General features: G+C 35.5%; 1 protein-coding gene across 4 annotated transcripts in view; it reads right to left on the bottom strand.

Annotated features, from left to right (window-relative positions):
• Positions 1 to 10318: 10318 nt before the first annotated feature.
• SLC38A11 (solute carrier family 38 member 11) overlaps positions 10319 to 21717 on the bottom strand; it is a 22101-nt gene continuing 10702 nt past the window's right edge. For 2 of the 4 annotated variants that reach the window (XM_040561294.1, XM_040561295.1), the window contains exons 7-11: positions 16259 to 16329; positions 15140 to 15301; positions 13317 to 13429; positions 12548 to 12679; positions 10319 to 11438 (exon numbers count right to left, since the gene is read on the bottom strand). In XM_040561294.1, the coding sequence (XP_040417228.1) occupies positions 11193 to 11438; positions 12548 to 12679; positions 13317 to 13429; positions 15140 to 15301; positions 16259 to 16329 (724 nt within the window). In that variant the 3' untranslated portion in view covers positions 10319 to 11192. The remainder of the gene's footprint in view (positions 11439 to 12547; positions 12680 to 13316; positions 13430 to 15139; positions 15302 to 16258; positions 16330 to 21717) is intronic. The other 2 variants (XM_040561291.1, XM_040561292.1) reach the window with 1 other exon arrangement.

The raw sequence follows: 21717 nt of genomic DNA, 5'->3' as shown, positions 1-21717 counted from the left end.
TTCAGTTTGTCTATTTATTAAGTAGGTACCAAATAAATACATCTATATTGGTCCTTATTAGCTTATACTGGCATTGTCTGAAAATTGTAGATGATACAGTGGCATCTACTGATATTGTTGATATACATTTCATTATCTATCACAGACTCTTCCAGTCATAAGGCAGACTGTATCTATACTGCTGAATTATATAGAAATGTGGAGCAAGACTGAATCCTTCACCTTTGTTCATCAACACTGCTTAATGCTCCTGGCATGGTTTGACTGTGTTAATCTGCATGTTTTCATATACGATGAGTGTCTACCAGTCCTATGAACTGCTGCACAGCCTTCATATCATTTTAAATATTTTGAGATGAAAATCTCTCACACACAAACTATATCTAGAACCATGACAGTACCATATTTTGTCCAGGGGACATAAAGAGCCAAAAGGTACATATTGTGGATGTAACCAGTTCTGTGCCATTTGGCCTCTGATCCAAGATCTAGATCCTGCTCTCTGAAGCCCTAGTAACCCACCACAAGAGGCAGTTTTTGTGGATAGTTAATACTGCAATTTCCTGAAGGGACAATTTAGTGTAGGGGACGCTGTATGTTAGGTAGCCCATGACCATCAGGTGAAAATAGCTTCCTGCTGAAGAAGCATCTCACCAAAACAAATGCTAAGCAATCTTCGGATGCAGGCTTATATAGGTCTGCACCAAACCTGCTGCTGTCTCTGTCCACCGCACGTGACCAGAGGTTTCAGAGTCTGCCAGAGTGATCACTTACTGTCCGCAGAAAAATAGCAGTCAGCAACTACAGTGTGCCTGAACTCTGCGACATTCAGCCCCATGAGCTCCAACTCAGCATATCCGTGCTGGTTTTCCAACTGGCCCAGTCTACTGCAGATGAGATCAACAAAAACAAATATATGCACACAGTTTCAGGGAAGAATGATCTCACCCCTAGCCAAAGCTGAATGCAGATGTCTGATGGCTCATATGCATTCAGAGCAGGAAACAAGACTTTTAAACAGTGTTTACTGGAATAAGAGGACTAACAGATACTATATGGAGTACGGTAAACATCATACGCAACAAGAGTAACAAGGCAACAAAAGTTCAAAAATCAGTAACACGAAAGCGTGGCAGCATGACAAAGAAAAATCTATGGCCTTGCTTAACTTTAATAGTCACTATCATCCTTGTTATTTCCAAAGGAGCTTCTGAACTTTTCCCTAGGAACATGCCCAGAACATCTTGCATGAGGGTAGACGCGCTCTAACAAATGGCCTTGACTTCAAGCTGCAGATAAGCTGCAGTTCTAACATCATATGCAGTACGGAAGGTAGCTATTGCTGCATTCACAGAATCTAGTTTTATATATAGATAACTTGCTTTATTTTCCCTTAACTCTGCCATGGAGCTCCAGGTAATGCATGCAGTCCACAAAATCAATATACCCTATTACAATGCTTGCCTGCTCACTAAAACATGAACAAACAGCTTCATTCCTATACTTGAGACGTGTTCTACATTTAGGAGCCGAAACTGCCAGCAGAATAAGAACCGAGGAGCAGAAAATCGTTTGATCAGTTTTGAGTTCAAAGAGATGTCACAGCATACACAGCTTCCAAACTGGATTATTGTGACACTGGCAGTTTCAGAAATACTTCTTTTTCTATTCACATGTACAGCATAACTGGAAGTCAGTCAGTCAGTTTCTATATATGTGATTTTGGACTCGCCTGACATTCTCAGTCTATCAAAGACCTTACGCCATATTTAAGTTCCCTTAAAATCACATTGTATGTGCACTTAAGCAGTTTTGAATTGAATCACGATGTATATTTTGTAAACGTATTTATTTTTTTCTGGAAATGCAGCAGCCTCAGCAATTTAGAGCACAATACTTTACATGCAGAGATTTCTCATGAATGCTGCCTGTGTGCCAAGTACTGAGAGTTACAGAGCAATTACAAGAGCTATGATGATTTGAAAATGCTTTTTTAAGGGTCCTATACTAATACCTCTCCTTTTACATACAACCTAAGAGAGAGCAGATAAATCTTTAGTATTTTCCCTTCTGCATCTGTTGAAAAACAAATGAAAAGTTCACCTTTAACAGCAAGTCTACAACAATGGGCTTAGCAGCAGGAAATGAAGACTGGTAGCTGTTTTATTTATATGCTGTGTAAATGATCTATTTTGCAAGTTTTTCCTGTTTCTAAATTGCTGTTCCTACTTTCCAAAGAATATTTGTGCACGCACATACCAATTTTGCTTCCTAAACTCCTGTGTAATGCATATTCTACTTCTGTTTTCCTGTCATTTATACAACCCAGAATGTGTTTCTTGCCATATCATTCACAAGTAATGTCAATTGTGAATTCTGCATTTATCTCCATTGATATGCAAGCTAGCACTGTATATATCCCTATTCTACCAAAGGCCAGGTAAATTCATCCTTCCTTCACAAAATGCCAGCACCAGTATACCATTTGTCACATTTTTGATTCCTTGTCAAATCTCTCTTCTTTCCAGTACAGCTACCTAAAGGCAGTTACCACCAATGTTAAACTTTTACAAAACAGCCTCATTAATGTGCCAATACATTTAATTAAAAACAGACTAAACAGCTTGGTTGGGGTTTAACAAAACTCCCAAGTTAGGTTCCTTTTCACACACTGTTGCATAAACTGAAGTGGATATTTATCAAGGTGTCTGCGAGTGAAATATGCAAGAAAGCAGGGACTGCAAAACTGCCAACTTTCAAAGTACCTGGCCATATCATTCACAGCACCTTGAATATAGCACATCAACAGGTTGTCACAGCCTTAGACGGGGAGTTAACAGGATGACTGAGCATGTTAAGTTTGCTGTAATGCTATTTTAGCACAGGCTGATGTTTTGTTTGTGAACATGAAATAAGCACTGAATTTTCTGATTTGGAGAATGTTCTATGGTTAATATTTTGTGTATAATATTCCCAAGGCTCCTCAGATTACTGATATATCTTTGCATCTTAACTGCCCATCTACCTCCCCCGCCCCGCCAAAATTCAGCTATCATCTGCAGGTGTCAATCATCCCTCCAAAAATCATTATAATTACTTTTCAATCTACAAGGTTAGAACTACATCTTAGTTCTATTATTAAAAAAAAATCTGGATTTTTAAGATAAAACTGTTAATATGTGAACTAAAATTAAGTAATCTAATAAGATAAATAATGAAATTAAAAACAATAATTATTGTTAGAAGTAAAACCAACAAGAATTCAGAAAGCGATTTCTGGGAAGGGTTGGATATTCTGTTCTTCCACCCTTATTCACTTTCCCATTTAAGTTCTATAAAGAACAAAATAAATAAATAAATAAATTGAAACTGTCATCACAACTCTGTTATGCTGTGATCAATTTTTGAGCACCATCTGCTGGTCTGTTTCTGAAACTACTAGATTTCCCAACTGCCAGTAACACCTAGATAAATATCTGTCTGTATTAATTTAACATTTATTTTGTTAAATATTTATTAGAAGTTCCTATGAGTAATGCATTATGATTATACTGGAGAAAACAACAGAGTTCATCTAATAATAGAAGGTTTTAGAGGAGATGTGTTGGAAAGGTTAAAATAGCTGCTCCCCACACAGGTTGAGATAAGACTGTCACAATGATGTTTTAAGCTGAAAAGGTTTCTAAAGCACATTGAAAATGAAAGCAACTTGGCCAGCGTTTTCATCTTAACGTACCGTGTGTCATCCCTACCACAACTCTTGTCAGCAAGGAAAGAAGTATCACTGCCATCTTTTATTTCTTGCAGATTTTCAGATACTGCCGGAAAGAGTTGCAGAGAAATCTACAAAGACAGAACTTCAGCCCCAAATGTATCATCATAACTTCCTACTCACCCCTTTCTCCTATCAAGGAAAGGATACAGTAGAATCTGCTTTCCTTGTCTTTCTCCCAACTCCATTCCAGAAGGAGAAAGCCTGATATTTCCTCCAGGACTAGATAACAAGGTCCCATGTTAGGAGCCTAGATTAGCAAATCTGTGGCCTTCTTCTCTTCTCCATCTCCCCAGATGACTAAATATTTTCTTAATTTTACACTTTAAATGTTTTGTAAAAGCTGCACTCACTGTCTGGTAAAGATTGTAAGTTATGTGCAGTTTGAATCATCCTGTAAGGAGTCAACTTTAGAAGAGAGAATTTGAACCTTACCACTTCTTTCCCACTCTTTTGACAAACATATTAAATATCTCACACACGTATAATGAGCCAAAATACTTTTAAAATATCAATTTAAATAAAAATTAATTTAACTACCAAACTGAAGGTACAGCCTTCAAGACATAGATATAAAATGGTGCTCTATTAACATGCTTTGAACGACTGAATTGTCACAAATACCAATTGAATTATTTATTCATATACCAAAATTGCTTTGTCCACAATATTGTACTCAGTGAGGGTATACTCTATATAACCTTTAATATTTCACAGTAAACTTGTCAGAATAAAATCTTGATTCCTACACTATTCCAATACTTAAACATGTGCTTACTTTGTTCATGGTGAAGTAAATTGGACTGCTTCTGCATTTTTAGCTAACTATGTATGCTCAGGATTGATACTCTAGAGCTCTGCAGAGGCTCACAAAAATTTAAGTCTAAGTAAAAGAGCACACAGAAGGCTACTGTTCATGAATATTTCAGAACTGAAACATGCTTAATACTTCAACAAACATTAGCACTTCATAGAGGAGAAAAAAATCAAGTTGTTAGTCTGGATCAAAATGAATTCTTAATACTTATCAGTAATTTGTGGGAATCCCAAGAGCATTGATACAGAGTTTAATTTATAAGATTACTGATAGTAGAGTTAGTCCAGAAGTGAAGATCCTGGAATAACAAACAGAAATGCTTCTGCAATTCCTTTAACATTCCACTGAAGATATTTTCGCATCAACAAAACAGCAGTTTAAAGGTTTATTTTATGCTCTTTTTTCCTAAAGGGGGTAGGTATACTACAAGGAAAAATATGTAAATAACATTTTATTTATCATCATTGGGAAGTTATTATTACTTTCTAACACAACTTTGTTTAGTTGTCTGATTGTACCTAGTTTTATTCATTTTTTCACACTAGTAACTTCTTTCTCTAGGGTCATACTGGTATTCCTCATTAGCTCGTACCAGTCCTATGACACCCTGCCTAGTGCCTACTGGCACTAGCCATGGACTTTGATGTTTTATAGTTCTACACTGGCATGATCACAAAACATCTCACTTATTACAGGAAATGGCTAGAAGCTGTTGCACAAATTCCTAAACATAATCAAAAGCAAAAATTTATAAAACATTCTAATCTCAGCAACTTAAAATGTAGTCTAGTGAAATGCAGTTTACATTGCTAAATACTGAGTCCCAAGAGAGTTCCCAGCTTACATCTAACAGTACAATAACAAGCAACTATAACTATAGCTTTTTTTTTTTTTTTTTAATTTTGATTTTTGGCTCTAGCTTGGAAGCATTAACCATCAGTTGGGAGTACTTGCACATTTTCAATGAAGTTCCTTCCTCAGTTCCAGAAAGCTCCTCTTTTGATGTCCTACTAATGTTTCAGAATGTTTTTCTTTTTGCATCCTGCTTTAGTTCCAATGTTTACACGGCTTACGGCCTCTCAGAAGACTCTACAAGTGTCAGTCTTCCAAGAAAATAATTCACAAGTGAATGTCCATATAAGGAAGAACTGCATCCTAATAAAAGAGGTGAGAACTGATTACAAGCAATTAATAACAGAATGTAGCATGAAACAGAACTCAGGGAACCTTTTACAGCGAAGTACCCAGTTCTTTACTATTATAGATCAAGTTGTGTGTATTAGAGGGTACATTATTCCTATCTGTTAAAGAAGACTTGCATTTTAAATGCTTATATCAATATCTGCATTCAGCTGAGGTTTAACAACATAGGCGATGCCAAAGTCAAAGATTAGTTTCAAGTTTCCTTGCTTTCTGCTTTTCCCTGACTTTTTCATCAATAGCTGCAGTGAACTCCAGAGTAGACAGAGGTGACTAAATCAATTCCAAAAGCTTGAATTTGTTTACAGCAAGCAGACTTGTTTCTTTACAAGTCTTAGACTTGTATTTTTAGGCAATACAAGATCAGACATTTCCAGAAAGCAGATAGCAGTATCAGTTCTGAATTAAAAATAATCTTTTTTTTTCTTCTGTATTTTGCATGTGCAAAAGGAATAAAATAGGGTCTCTTGTCCACTTTCAAAATGAGTAAATACCCTTTGAAGTATAATGGCATGGGTCTTCAATGCATCTGCAGGATCAGCAGCTATATCATGCCCCAATTAAAACTTTCCACGCTGTCCTGTCTCTGCTTGAAAAGTCAGAACGCTGATCCAGCTCAATCTCTCCTATGGTCTTTTCCTATTACAGTGCCCTATAAACCACCGAATGCAAAAGACCAGGAAAACAGGGCTGAGGGGGGCAATTATGAGGAAGAAATCTGTATCATGCCATTGACTTCCACCGCTTTTGTAGCTGAACCTAAATTAAAAAAAAATTATCAGCGGCAAGTTCAGATTGAGAAATGACTGAGAGGGGATGCTGCGCATGTAAACAGCTGCAGCCCCTGCTCTACTCCATCATCAGTTCAAACTACATAGCTGGCAAGGAAAGTTCAATTCACTTGTTTTCACTGCAGAACCTAACTTCCAAACAGGCAACTTTAAGCAACGAACCCATCAAGACCTGGGGTGGACCTTATTTTAGCAAGGACAGTAGGATACTACTACCTGTGTCCTGAGGTCAAGAAATAGGACTTCTAGGATTTTTTCTATTTAACTTATTTGCTGAAGACCTTGCACATCTTATTTTCTTCGTCACATCTTCCCTGCAACAAGAGGCCTGCTTCACTTGCCCTCACTCTAGCACTTGCAAGGAACATTATGTACATAAAAGTCAAGACGCGTACAGGGTATCAATATACAACTGTGGGTAGACTACTAAATGAGCAAAAACTTTCAGCACTGATCGGTTTTCTACATGCAATATTGTTCCCATTATTTATACCATCCTATAGATGATCTTCAATTCTGCCTCTATCATTCAAAAAAAAAAAAAGGATTTTTTTCTTTGTACCTTGCTGAACTGCTCCAGAACACTTAACAGAAAAATTAGATGTTCAGAAAATAAAAAAGTTACTCATTATATCTGTGATAACAATTGACAGAACAGTACCCAGAAGATAATATTAATTATTTTGAAGTGAAAATAAAGGGTAGGTTATCTGAAGTTATTACAGAAGTTCAGCTTTGCAAATGGAAGACATGGAGCCATTTTCAGCTGTTCCGTCTCAGATTAAATACAACTTCAACAAACTAAATTAAGTTTTGGTGCATTTCACATTCTCTGCTAATGTACTATACAGATTGTAAATACAGCAGAATTTGGTAAACAGTCTGATACTGGAAAAAAAATCTTCCATTATCACCACCACACAAACCTAATATTCATAAAAAAAAATTGAGCACATGTCCATAGAGGCCTCCATAAAAAAAATTGAGCACATGTCCATAGAGGCCTCCATAATGACCAAAATAAACTGTGCCTAAAGCATTGCATTTCACCTAGCAGTGAAGACAGAAGCTATGCCCTTCTTCTACCTAATCAATTGGTATTTCCAATCCAGCCATTTAGCAATCAGATTTATTTTCAAAGCCATTCCATAGTGCTTGAGGTCATTAGCTGAATGTAAATTATAATTACAATAAAGCATCGAATGACAAACTGAAAAACTTATTTCCTTCACTGGCCTAAATTCAAATCCTTGTTAGTAGAATTTAGAATTTTAGAATTGTTAGCCAATTCTAAAAAAATCCAAACAAATGTTGTTACAGACCAGAACTCAAGAAGGTTTTTTTTTTTTTTTTTTTTTTAATTAGAAGTCCTTGTAACAGATCTACTATAAAAATAAGCCTTCTGTGCGTTGTGCTTGTTTTACTCCACAAGAAAGGAGTTCTTCCTCCTTCCTGCTATGGGAATGTGTTCAGTCTCATGTTTTGTACTTACAATACATTTGTTCAATCTATCACTTTTGCATTTTCTCTCTACCTTCTATTCAGTGTTCACACCAGACACAGAGTCGAATTACAAACTCACACTACATTTTTGTTTGCTTGTCACAAATACTAAATAGTTAAATCCTTTCCCTATCAGATCCAGTTAATGTGTGTGATGAGATAAAAACTGTGAAAAATATACGTAGAATAGTGTCCATTTAGCAAACCTACTCCATTTTGCCCCCTCCACAGAAAAACTTGTGGAGGAAGGAAAATTCCATTTCTAGGGAGTCCCTGGTAATATATGGGGTTTGGCCATCTGCCAAGACTTCAGTAGAAAATATTTTGAAAATGTCTGCAATTAATAAGATGCAGACTGTTCTAGAAAGTAAGAAACTGTCTGTGCAGCTCCCATAGGAATGGCAATAGTACATCTGGTGTCCTGAAATGCCTTCTTAGCTGGAAAGAAGGAATTCGGAAGAAATAGTGAGTAATACTATCAGCTTTTGATGTGAAAACCCTGCTTGTGCATGCTTGTGGAACTTTGCTGTTCTTCCTCTGCCTGGACTCCAATGAAGACCTGTCACTGCAGCATGTTTGGATTTGAGGATATTGCCAGCACTCCGTCCACTTCTGCGCACAGTGCATTTCTGGATGTTTGAAGTACTATGATAGTTGTGAGATCCCAATGAATTTGACAAAACTAGAATGAACAGTTTGCACTACTAAGAAGCCAAAAAAAAAAAGAAATATACTGAGCCAAACAAGAGGTTGTGATTTATTTGGTAAATAAACTCTGCTAAAAGCCTCTAGCTTACCAATGAACCAGTGTTGTAACTACAAAGCTGAAGCATACTCTTCAGTGCAAAGTCTGTCCAACTGTACAACACAAGCTGTAACTAGTTTTTGTAACTAGCTTTCGTTCATTCTCAGTGAGCTCCGTTAAAGCTGGCAGCTTGTATAAATTGCTGCTTTTGCCTTATTTGCTTAGTTAAAGAAAGACGAGTTTTGGAAGCTAAAATTAAGTATGTTCAACTAGTAATTCTTTAAGGTAGTTGAACTTTCTTTGGCATCGTGCTTCCTTTTAAGGTTAAATCCTTCTTTACTACTGCATTTGGATTTCTGTGCTGTCATATTTAAGACTTCTTTTTATTAAATATATATATCCTTAAATGCTTTATGTACTTCCTTTGATGATAGCTACAACTCTGTCTTTGGGAGTTTTATTTGTTTCCAAAAAACGTTATGACTATTACAAGCTTTATTGTGACAATAAAAAGGTGCTTATTTCTTTATTCAGACCTCCTAGGTCGTAAGAAAGGATATAGGAGGTTATTATTTGCAGTTTCAATAAAGAAAAGTTACACTAACAGTATCAGAAAGGAAGGACCCATAGCTTCTGTAAAGCCATTAGCCAAACTGCTGTCAAGTAACTTCTGGCATCCATAATGTCTGACTTCTCTTCTTACAGTATACTTATATCTGGAAGAGTCTCACCTTCATCTGGCAAGTTTATGATTGAAAATCAGTGAGCCATCAATGATTATATGGTGAAATGAATGCAATTAGTTTTGGCAAAAGAAATTTAAGAGTAAAAGAAGCTTTACCAGCAACACAAACATTTAACTGACCATTACTACCTCAGCCTTTACACTTTTCAGGTTACAAAGCATCAAAAACCAAGTTCTTTAAATCTTCATTTCTAAGTTAATAAGACATAGAAAGTCTCACCCATCATAAAAAAAAATGGTAAATGTGAATTAATATCAAGATAGACTCAGTAGAATCTTAAGTTGAAGAGGCAATACTACAATGCATCCTACAGATTATTCCACTGACTCATGCTTAAAAGCAAGGATTACAATTAATACTTTAAACAAGGTAACATACTTCAAGCAAAAGAAATTAAAAGAATCAGAATAACAGAAAAGCTCACAAGTCTTTTCTGATTTATCAGAAACAACTTCAGCAGCTATCATGAGGAAGTATTAACTAAGTTTAACTCCATTTCATGTGGAAGGAAGGGAACATATTCAGTGACTACTCACACATCTAAGACCAAATGAGCTATTGCACTCCATCTAAACTAGTGAAAAATATTCTGTTAACAGTAGCAGGTGCCTGGACAGCAGATGAAGCATCACCCTCAAAGCTGACTCTAGGTAGGGAAATTAAAGAATTGCACTACCATTTCTCTCAAACAGCTTTACAACACAGGGGGAAAGAGGAAAAAAATAAAAAAATAAAAATCCACCCTCATAAAACAACCCTCAGCCTCCCAAACAAGCTCAAGCTGCACATGCCTGGTGTGTATCAGTGCTACAGGATAGTTTCAGAACTAAGTAAGGTTATGAACATAAAAGTCAAGCTGTGATTGTTACGCATATCATTTTCTTCTCTATCAATCTTAGAATTTCTACAAAGAATTTTTACCTCAATCTTTTAAAATTCACATATATGGGCAGATTCATGCAAAATCTTTTAATAAGAAAACCAATAATTGTAACAATTACAGCTGGATTATATCAGTTACAGTTCAGTTATAATACAAAATTGCCCTTAACTGGAAAGCCAGTACAAGGGATGCTTTCAGCACTAAAGAACAGTTATTGCAAAATCAAATACAGAATTAGTTTTGTTTGTTTGTTTGTTTTTTCAATTTAACCACACAAGTTCAAGACAGAGAGCCAGACATACTCTTTTTCAGGACTTAAAAAAAAAACATAATATGGTATGCTAATAAATATACATTTAATCATTACAAAATTAATAAAAATTAAGGAAAATTAATAAAAGCAATGAAACATGGGAAGAGTTTACATTCCTACACATTTCACCTATAATTTTTAAACTGCACTGGTGACGCACTAACATAAATTAAGCTTTTTTGGAAGGTTTGCAAGTCAAGCAAGTAATGTCTGCTGCAAGGCACCTTTGAGAATTTGTTTCAACAGTTAAAAGCTAAGTTTTTAATCAGAAAAAGGATGGCAACATAAAGTATATAAATACGGTTATACAGATTAAAATTATTGGTGCACAGGAAAACAAAATCTTTGTTCCAGGCACCTTTAAACTGGACTATATGGCTTGGTGGAAGACACACCTGATCTCATTCAGATTGGTGTGTTACCTAAGGGGGAAGTGTACTGTTGTGAAAAGAAACATTACTAGAGAAGCAGTAGAACATTTCTTTTCCATGGCTACATTCCTGGGGATGCAAAAGAGTCAAAACAAACCCAACTGTCATCACTAGGCCACCAATAACAAGAATCAGGCAGGATATGAGGTTATCCGAATGGTTCCACCGCTCTTTGGACAGCCTTAGATAACACGCTGTTGGGATGATAAAAACAAGTGGGGTAGCACTCAGTACTCCCTGTGTGTGGGAAACAACAAGAAAACCCTTGTAAGCATGTATATTTAGACCTGAAGAACAAAAATCTGAATTTGTAAATAGCCACGAATAGACTGACGCAACAGTAAAGCTGGATAATAGAGGCCTTTTCCAGTATTGCTAAATAGAAAATTTTCTTTTTCAAGTCACATATAGACATATATGTGCGCACACAGTTAAATAGGTTCATTATACCAACATTCAGATATTTGGCCCAAATAGGCACATATGGATGCACAAATATACATAATTTTATTGGTGTATATATACACACATGCAATTTTTCTGCACTTGCAGTGGAAAAAAAAGGAAAGAAAAATAATGGAAATTACCAACAGTTACCATGAATAAGAAACCAAACCAAGTGGACCACTGTTTATTTTGAGACAGCTATAATTTGGAAAGAATTAACTCAGAGGAAACTATGTAGATAATTATTTCAGATAGAGGATAATTGGATAGCTTATCTGAATATTCAGGCTGGTTCTATAATATTAGTCCAAGCATGTTCTGCTAAATCATTGCTACAGAATCACTTATTACTGCTCAGTTGGCAGATAAACTGCATTGTGGTTCAGAGCAATGTACACGTACTTACATGTATCACATAGTGTAAAGAATAAGTCCCTCACTTTTGTTCCATCAGTTTCAGGTAAGTGTGCAATACATGGCTTGAAATTGTCATTGAATGCATGGGCAGGGATGTAAGAAGCCAATTCTAAAATAATTCCATAAAGAAAGGCTGCACTTAAAGTCTTCTCCACCTTCTAACTATATTTTTCACATCTGATTTATTTATTAAAAATAGCTGACATGAAATCGGAGGTAAAATATTACAAATGATGTATATTACAAATGAAGTTTAGAATAAATGTAGATTAGATTTTTAATTATTTCCTTTGTTAAAACTTCTTTCTTCAATTACACTATTTACAACCACTGAACAATTCCTTTTTTTTCTGCTAACACTTCTATCTGAGTACTATGCTGAATTGCATAAGATTTTCAGTAGAGCTACAGATTTTTCTGAGTTATCTTTTATAAAAAAAAAAAGTGATTTATTAAATAGAAGAGTATGCAGGTTCACTTACATTCAGCTCTAAAACTATTCCAAGGCAATCATACACTAACGATACACCAGTTGCCACAGCAATGATAATTACTGTCACAACAATATGGAAAACGGTTGAGAGGTTCCCATGGAAAAACACATTGGCAATCACCTGAAACAGAACCACAGTTTTAAACCTTGAATTTGCGCTTTATTTTAACAGCCAGCTTATAACAAATTTTCTAACATTAGGAAGCCAAAAGAGTGGGTGAGAATATACTCACTGAACTTTGAATCTTGCTTCAAGAAAACATCATCTGCTTCCAAAAATAACTCATAGAAAGCATTACTAAAATTGCAGAACACTTTCAATACTGGCTTAGTTATATCTGCAGGATTTATTTTCCTCTCATTTTCCTGCTACAGAACAAAACCACTTGCAACCACTGATTGAACAGATGGATTTCCTAGAGATACTTTCACCCAGAAAAGCTAGTAAGCATGGTTAATGTGTAATTTTTAGCTATTCAACATAATGACAACAGTAACATTTATACCAAAAATGGAATTTTATGCAGACTTTATAGCTGTTGTTAATATATTAGGTAACATTATAATTAGTGTAACATAATATTACCAGAATCTCAACAGTACAAATAGTACCCTCATATTCATTGCATCAGCAGAATAGTATCTGTTGATATTTATTACAGATCAGCCATTGACTTCAGCCACAACATGTATTAATAATGTTCTCACATTATTAATAATATCAACATTGTTAAAGGGAGAACGTAATAAATGCTTACCTCTCTGGTCACAAAACATTCAAGGGGGAAGGTCAAAATTACAGTAACTCCATAACAAAACCTCCCAAATGTAGCAAGGTTGTCATCTCTACAGTAGTTTTCAAATATATCTCCTGAGGCATAGCAAAACATTGATTAGTTTGAACTCATCTCATTTGCAAATTGAAGTGTAAGTTAATGGAGTCACTAGAGTAATTGAGACTTTCTGTTCCCCTTTCCTGATACATCACGAAAGTCTAGTTACAGTCAAGTTATGTTCAGGAGGAATTTTCATCTTAACTTGCTGTTAGCAGTGTTTTTATTTGAAGTAGTATTTATCTTTCAAAAATATTTTAATATATTTTAATATATATGCTGTCCTCCCCTTAGCATCTATTTCATATGAAATGCTGGTTTTTAACTCAGTACAGGACAGAGAAAGCTCGTATATAAAATATTTAATTTAGAATGTAAGTCATCTAACAAGAACAGTTAATACTAGGAAGGCCAGGGAGTTACCTCTGAATAATTGCATCTCCCTGATACTATCTAATCATAGCTGGTAAGCTGCAATGAAGATTTTCAAATATTCTGACCCTGAAAGCCCATTATAAATATATATGGATTATTAAGCAGTAAATCTTTTTATGTCTAGCAACTAAAGCATTGCAAGAGAATTTAGATCATCTTGTTTAGTGGTTACAGCAAAGAATCTGGAATCATGATCCATCAGGCACAAGAAAAACCGCAAGATAGTAGTCAGGTGATGTACCACATCTTTTCTACCTGTTTATTATACTGTCTTATGATTTACCACTTTCAGGATCACAATGGCACTGAAGAAGGAATAGGATGTGCTTCAGAGAAGATATCTTGAAGATTTTGACAGGAGATTCAGAAGGTAAGATGGAACCTGTCTACAGTAGAATCATATGTTGAGGGATAGCTGCAGTCAGCACTCTCTATATTTGAAATATCTCAAGCCAGTTTGCACTTAGTCTGCCTACAGTTGTGTCTAGGCCAGCAAATTAGGCTGTACAAACAGTACTGGAAGGAGGAAAAAAGGAGAACAGATCAACTAGTAACCCCCACCCCACAATTCCTCTGTTCTCAGCTAAATGCTGCTTTTCTTTACAAAAGGAAAACAGCTCAGAAGCATTCTCCCACAATTTGGAACAGCACTATAACAGAAAAGCTGATTGTTTATGCAATGTATATTTTTCCTTGAGGAACTAATGTGCTGAACAATATAATGCATTTTCTTCCAAAAGCACTTTTTCCATTTCTTTTTAAACAAAATCACATAAAATAGTATAATTATCAGTACATGCTATTTATATATTACATTAATATACATACACACATACACAGAGACATGACAATAGCATTAGTTACACTAAAATGGCTGTTGTAATGATAGAAAGTATCTTTAAGTCAGAGCTAGGATGCTATATTTGCACAGACAGGAGAAGATACAGAAGAATGTACGGAAATGTGTATCCAGGCACCCTAAAACAAAAATCAAAGCAAGTGTTTCTTCTTCCTGCTCTCTTTGTTAAAGGACCACGTCGCTAAGTTACAGGTGTTTAGTCCTCATAAGTATTTGGATATGGAAACATTCAAAGGGGATTTTCAGGCTTCCACTTGGGAATCTGACACCTATTAGCATATAGCTGACATCTTTGTATCTTGTTTTGGTTTATGGGTAACTACAAGGAATGTCTGTCCTAGCTGTTTCTGTCCACGGTAGATGTAAAAATGCCAAGATCATACTAAGGTATTAGAACTCAAATTAAGTGTAATGACTATAGAAAGCACCAAAATTGAGGGATTGAGCAGTTTACCTTCCGTGTATCCTGTAAAAGTCATGTACCCACATGCAGCAAATAGTACACTGATAACAACAGCAAGGGAGACAGACACATGTGTGATTCGAGACCAGTTGTTTAACGTGCGTTCTTCAAGAGAGCCATATATTAAAAAGCTGTTATGGTGGCAGATGAATGCTGAAACACACATGACATTTAAAGCAAATATATGAATTCATGCACATACACATAAAATAAATATATTCTAAGGTAGGGGAGACAGCGCAGTTTGATACCATTTATTATTAAATATGAATATTAAATCTGCACTGAATACCAAAGATAAATGGCTTGAACTTTTACTTAATTGATTTGATGCAGGTTCATATTCATCCTGGGATGATTCTGATTACATTACCCTAAAATGCCATGTTGTTTCTTCCCACTCCCCTATCCATATCTGCATTCCACTTAGAGTTCTTTCTGCTCTTTTGCGCGAGAACCCAATAGCACTTCAGAGATTCTTTCAAATCCACAGAACCATTTGCTACTTTCAGACATCCTATGACATCCATTTTAGACAGCATCAAACATAGGGAGGCCTCATATTACAGCATTAACAAGAAGTGAGATACAATGTCCCCCAGGCAGAATGGGTTTTACAATGACGATAACGGAGGTGAGTTGAAACTCATCTGAATGGTTCATTGTTGGAAATGGGAGGAGACAGGCACTCTATAAGGCCTCACTCTATAGTGAATGTATGCATCTCAGTTCAATACCTTTCTGTTACAGTTTACCCAAGAAAATGCAGACTGATCATAGGCTTCCCAGTTTAGGGATTAGACTAGCATTACCGATACAGGTGCTTTAAAATATGAACTATAAACTAGATTCACATGTGCCACACTGCTATCTCTGCTACAGCAGCAACAGCTTCTATGGCAGGATGGACAACAGATTGTTGTAATGTCTTAAAGTCTAACAACTAAGTTCACCTATGGATAATACAAAAATCAATTCCAGCTTTCCATAAACAAGCTTAACATGAATATATATAATAAAAAAGTACAGTTAAAAATACACAATTTCTAGGTTAAAAAAAAATCAATTTTTTTTACAGTTGAAGACTGAAAATACAAAAAAAAGACTTACCAAATGACATCACCCCAATGGCTTGTACTGCATTTGATTTTGCAAATATCCATGCATTTTCTGATTTGGGTCTAAAACAGAATTTAATATATTACACTCTTTTCAACCATCAATTACTAAAAATAATTTTAAATACTATGCTGTAATACAGAATTACTAGTCAGAACTCCAGAGTTATCTGAATTAGGCCAGTATTCATCAACAATAAGCTGAAACCAGGGAGATGCCCTTCTCACCTTTCTTGTTTTGATTAAAGTATTCCTGGAACCTGTTTTTTTTGCAGCCCAAACTGTCAGCCTGTTTCAGCAGCCAGTTCTGTAAATAAACTCTTCAAGTCATCATTTATCAAGAAACAGTAACTGGGAAGGTAACAGCTGTTACTGATTCTGACTGAGGTTATCTCAACCCAAAATCTCCTCAGACTATTCAGAGGCAATTTTTTCCTTTGAATTTGCACACATAATTCATGGAGTCCAGAGATAATTTTTCCCTAGGTCACAAATCAAGTGAGGCAGTCTGTCTTTATTTACACCTGTTTCAAATACTCCTCATCTTAAAGGAACTGTGCTAGTTCCCAAAGGAGTGACAAAATAAACTTTAAGAAAGTGTATGGAGACTCTTATTATCAGGCAAGAATGTAATATCCTCTACATCTGCTCCTCTAAGTTATGCCCACAGTTTTGGGCTTTGTTAATAGTAAACCTTAGAGGAGGACAACAGAAAACTGTCAGCAATCTTCATTAAAACCCACTTGAAATACGATCAAATTCTCTGAATAAAGAGCCAAAAGGAATGAAAGAGAATGGCAGGAAGTATTCATTGCCAGACCCGCAGTTTGCTAAAAATATCAAATGAAATTCAATATCATATGAAGCCTTATATTTGTAATATTGAAGCAAAAAGCATGGGTGCAGAGAAATTTGCCTTTAAAAAGTGTGCTGCTACTATGATTGCTCCATTTTTACTTAGAGGGAAACCAGCTGCCACCTGAGGCCTTAGCTGTTATCTTCCTGCTGCCCTACAAAGCAGTATGACAGTCACACCAGTTCTGTGAAGGTAACATTGGGAGCTTTGTCTCTCCCTCTGGTAACTAGGTGGTTTTGACAGCCATAGTGGCACATGCTATGCTAGATTTCATTGCTGCCAAATTTTTAAACACGATTAGAAAAGAAGTAGTTGTTTTTTGTTAGTTTCCTGTTTGAGAACTCATATCTCACTATATCTTGAGAACTCAAGTAGTCATGTCTTCCTTCTCCATATTAAAAACCTGATTTCCAGCATCCAATGTGCATTCAGCTTAGAATTAAAACAACTTTTAGGGTCTTAAGCTATGGTTGCTATAACCTTAATTTCAAGGTCGAACAGGACCTGAGCATCAAAATCAAGCTCTTTTTTTTTCAGCTTGGATGCAATATACATTTTTGACTAGACTAGATTTCTAGCCTTAAGCATCTGAATATGGCCCTCCTAAAATATTCTCAGATTCAGAAGCAATGTAGATGCAATAAACACTGTGAATGAAATAGATATCGTTCATTTTTTTTTTTTTTTATGAAATAGGAGATCTGACCAGCTACAGCTGCTGTAGTTCATTATATAGAGTAGCTTCCTTTACTGATATGAAATCAGTGGCATCAAGTTAGAGATGTCTGTGGATAATTCATATTCATAATTTTGAATGTCTTTTTCAGGAAACTATTCACATCTCAAAGACAGTAATATTAAAAAAATAGACTATAGGAAACAAATCTTACAACTGTTCTGTTCTATAACCACTAGAGGTCAGCTTTGAAATCAAACAGAAAATGAAAATTTGTCTTATATTATCCTTTGACAATAGATTTTTTTTTAAAGTTAGCTTATTGCTTTTCTATTCATAAGAATTTAAGATTATCTAATGCCCTGTAGAAAGAATATTTCTAAAATGCACAGAAATAAAGAATGCTTTTATCTGAAACACCTCTTGATCAGACAACCATAACAGCTTCAAACTTTTTTTCTGTGAAAATAGCACATCCCATGCAACAATATAGCCATATTATAAACTCCCTATAAATGGGATTTAAACATTGGAATGGAAAAAGCATGTAGATTTCAGTTGAAACATCTTGGAAAGTGACCAGATAATTTAGGAAAACATCAGGAGCTAGTTTTCCACCTGCATAGCAATAGCATATGCACTGGCAATATGCAGACTGAAATAACGCTTTGTGGATGAACAGTAAACCAGATTAGGAGTACTATCTTGGAGGGAGCTGAGCGGCAAAAGAAAAAAATCCTGATTATTTATCAATGTAAGAAGGTAAACTCCTTCCCTTTCCAGACCCGTGATTTGAACATTGCCAGCGGATTGCCATGTCTTAGAACACACATTGGTATGGACAACGAATGCAACAGAGCATGACTCAGTATTTCTTGCAATAAGTTATATACTCCTGCAGGTTTTTTGAAAAGCATTTTCAGACCTTGGGAATAGAGACCTCCCACAGATATGCTACATAAATAACAAGTGAAAGTAACATGCTAATGGGAATCTGTTTGAAATAACAAATATCAAAATTCAAGCAACGTATTTGCATAACAGACTTCCATACAATATATACTTTTAGGTCAAAAACAAATGTGTTCACAAAGACTTGAGATATTCACAAAGAAAAAATCCATTAGTGAATACCATGGTCTAGATATAAGAACACTAACCACATACAGATGAGGGTAAACATACAAACATTTATATAAATTTTATGTCTGTGTAGACAGACATACACAGGCTGACTGAGAGTATCAGAAGAATACCAGGTAACTCTATATCTGTTCGAATCTTTCGATCCTGCTGCTGCTGTTAAAGACAGGTCCTTGTCAAAAGGAAGAAAAACAAACAAAACTTTATTCTGACCCAGTTTGACCTACTTTCTTGCTAGGAATTGTAAGGGGATGATTTCAACTGCTGCTTACAAGAATAGCACTAGCTGTGAATATCCATGAATGACAAAAATAGCTAGCTTACTGCTCCACGCTCAGTGTATAAAAACCACAGGCTATGCCTGCACAATTTTTTTTTTTTCATGCCGGAGAAGCAGCAGGAGGATGAAACAAATGTTTGTGATGCCAAATGCTCTTGGTTAAAGCTGTGCTATCTGTAATATAAAGTAGTTGAAATACAACACAAAAGTTGAGAGCATGTAACTCTGATTCTTGGAACAAAAATAATAAAAGATTGCACAAAAAAAGACTTTCCAAGGGAGATACCGGCCAGGAAAATCTCTCAGCTGGAAGTAAGACAACAGCAAGACAGGCTGACAATTAGAATCATCAGTGGCAAGGTGGTGAAACCTAGTGGTGAAGCAAGCCTAGTGGTTAATAAAATAAGGCTCTAAGTCTTCAGTATACTTAAGGAAAAGTATAGCATAATAAGCATGCTAGTGAGTTTAAAAATGTTAAAAGTGTTTTGAAGAGATTGGTGTTTACCAATGTAAGAACAGGTAGGAAAATATGAAAAGAACAAACAAGCCAGGCAAAAGCTAAGAGTTCCTAAAGGGGTAAAGGCATTTCACATCCAGATCCTGAGTAAGAGTCAGGCAAAATTGTTTGGCAGCCTACAACTGAACGTCTTCTATCTTGTGTAAAACATTTACAGTAGACTAGTCCCCATCACAAGATCTATGCTATGCAGAAATTTTCTGTCATTTATGTAGAAATGCTGCCAAACGCAGTACAGCAGAGTGCATCAGAAACAAAATATCTTAAAAGAGAGTAAGAGAAACCTACATCCCTGATCTCAACCCCGCCAACAGGCACAAAGCACTGACTAAAATAAAATACAGTTTCTAGACAGGAAATGAAGTTATGCATTTGAGAGGGGAGCTACATGTTGGAATGAGCAAAACACTTCCATTGTTTTGGATTGAAGAACAGTGACAGACCACAAGTTTATTTTAATTGCTGGTTTGCACCTCATCAAGGAATACATGGGAGATAAATTCATGTTTAATTCAACGACGTAGACACAAAAATGTAAAATTTAATTCTATTGTAAGGTAAAATATTTTTTGTTTCAATTTAAACTTTTAAATTTAGAGATACTGAATATAACTTCAATCAATATAATGGAACATAACACATCAGCTTTGAATCTCACATTATATAAAGTCACCTTGTTTTTTAAAGGACAGACAAGGTAAAACAGTACGTCAGCCCCTCTTAATTACAGCTGCTTTAATCCCCTTTTTTCCTTAATGAACAACTGACAGGTCTGTAAATGTATGGTAGCTTAGGTTTTTTTGTTTGTTTGTTTGTTTTAATTTCACCAAATTGAAGTTTAGTTTTGCTCACTGTTGGCTTATTCATATGAAGGAAAGAATCAACTTTCTACTTTCAAGTTATTTTACTGAACACTTGGTATTTCATCCCTGTGATCAGCTACCATTTAAGTAATTCTCATGTCCTATTTATGCGTAGCAGATGCTCTTGAAGTTTTTCCTGTAGCTTTGTGTGTTATGCAGACACTGACATCGTGACATTCTTCCCAAAAGATGATCAAATTTGTCTATCTTTATAAGATACATAACGTATTTCTTTTTACAGCAAGGAATGTTAGTTTCATTTCTGAACCATGAAGTTACTTTACGCAGTATTAAGAAGTATCCATAGACATCTACAGTTTGAATTATTTCTAATACATTGGTGTTGATCATAGTAGAAAAACACCCAGCTACCAGCAGGGGGGAAATAAAACTAGGAATAGATCATCTGAATGTATTTTTACCTAACATCTTAAGCTATTGAGAGTACACTCTGGGTCCAGAACACTGAATTTTATTTGCAGACACATTATGTCCTTCAGACAACAATAGTCACAAGAATTATATTAATCACGAGCAAAACAAGAAAAGAGTAGCTTAATTTGTTATAAGAGAAAGTAAAATAAACCAAGTAATACTTCAACAGAAATTAGTTATTGTTTTCCCCTGAGAGCTAACAAGAAAGTAACACTCCCAAAATGTCCCTGAACAACTCCCTCAACTCCCACAGCAATTAAAAAATAAAACAAAAATGCAACACTCCAAAGACTCATAATTGCTGCCTACAGTTTCAAACACATCAAATCATTACAAACAATAGTATTGTTGCTTTGCTGATGGTCTAACACAGTAGAAGGTTTCTGGAAGGGAAATACTCTGTTATCTTAATATTACTTTCCACTAGAACCTGAATGGCATTTAAACAAAATTACAGTTTATCATTCCCAGACAATCTTGTTGCACCCCTTAACACAAAGTAATCTTCACTTTCAAAAATCTAAAGTAAAAGGTAAGTGAAAAGTGTTCAGAGTAATTATCAAGGTGGGAAGACTTTTGAATGGGATTCCACTAGACACTGATCTGAATCCAATACTTCTGAACGTATTCAATAGTAACTCAGAAGATGGATCAAAAAGCATCCTTTGTAGAAAGCATGAA

This window comes from Cygnus olor, chromosome 6 (genome assembly GCF_009769625.2).
Source record: "Cygnus olor isolate bCygOlo1 chromosome 6, bCygOlo1.pri.v2, whole genome shotgun sequence".
NCBI classification, from domain to species: Eukaryota; Metazoa; Chordata; class Aves; order Anseriformes; family Anatidae; genus Cygnus; species Cygnus olor.
The sequence above is the reverse complement of the archived record's forward strand: the minus strand, read 5'-3'. Positions and strand labels throughout refer to the sequence as shown.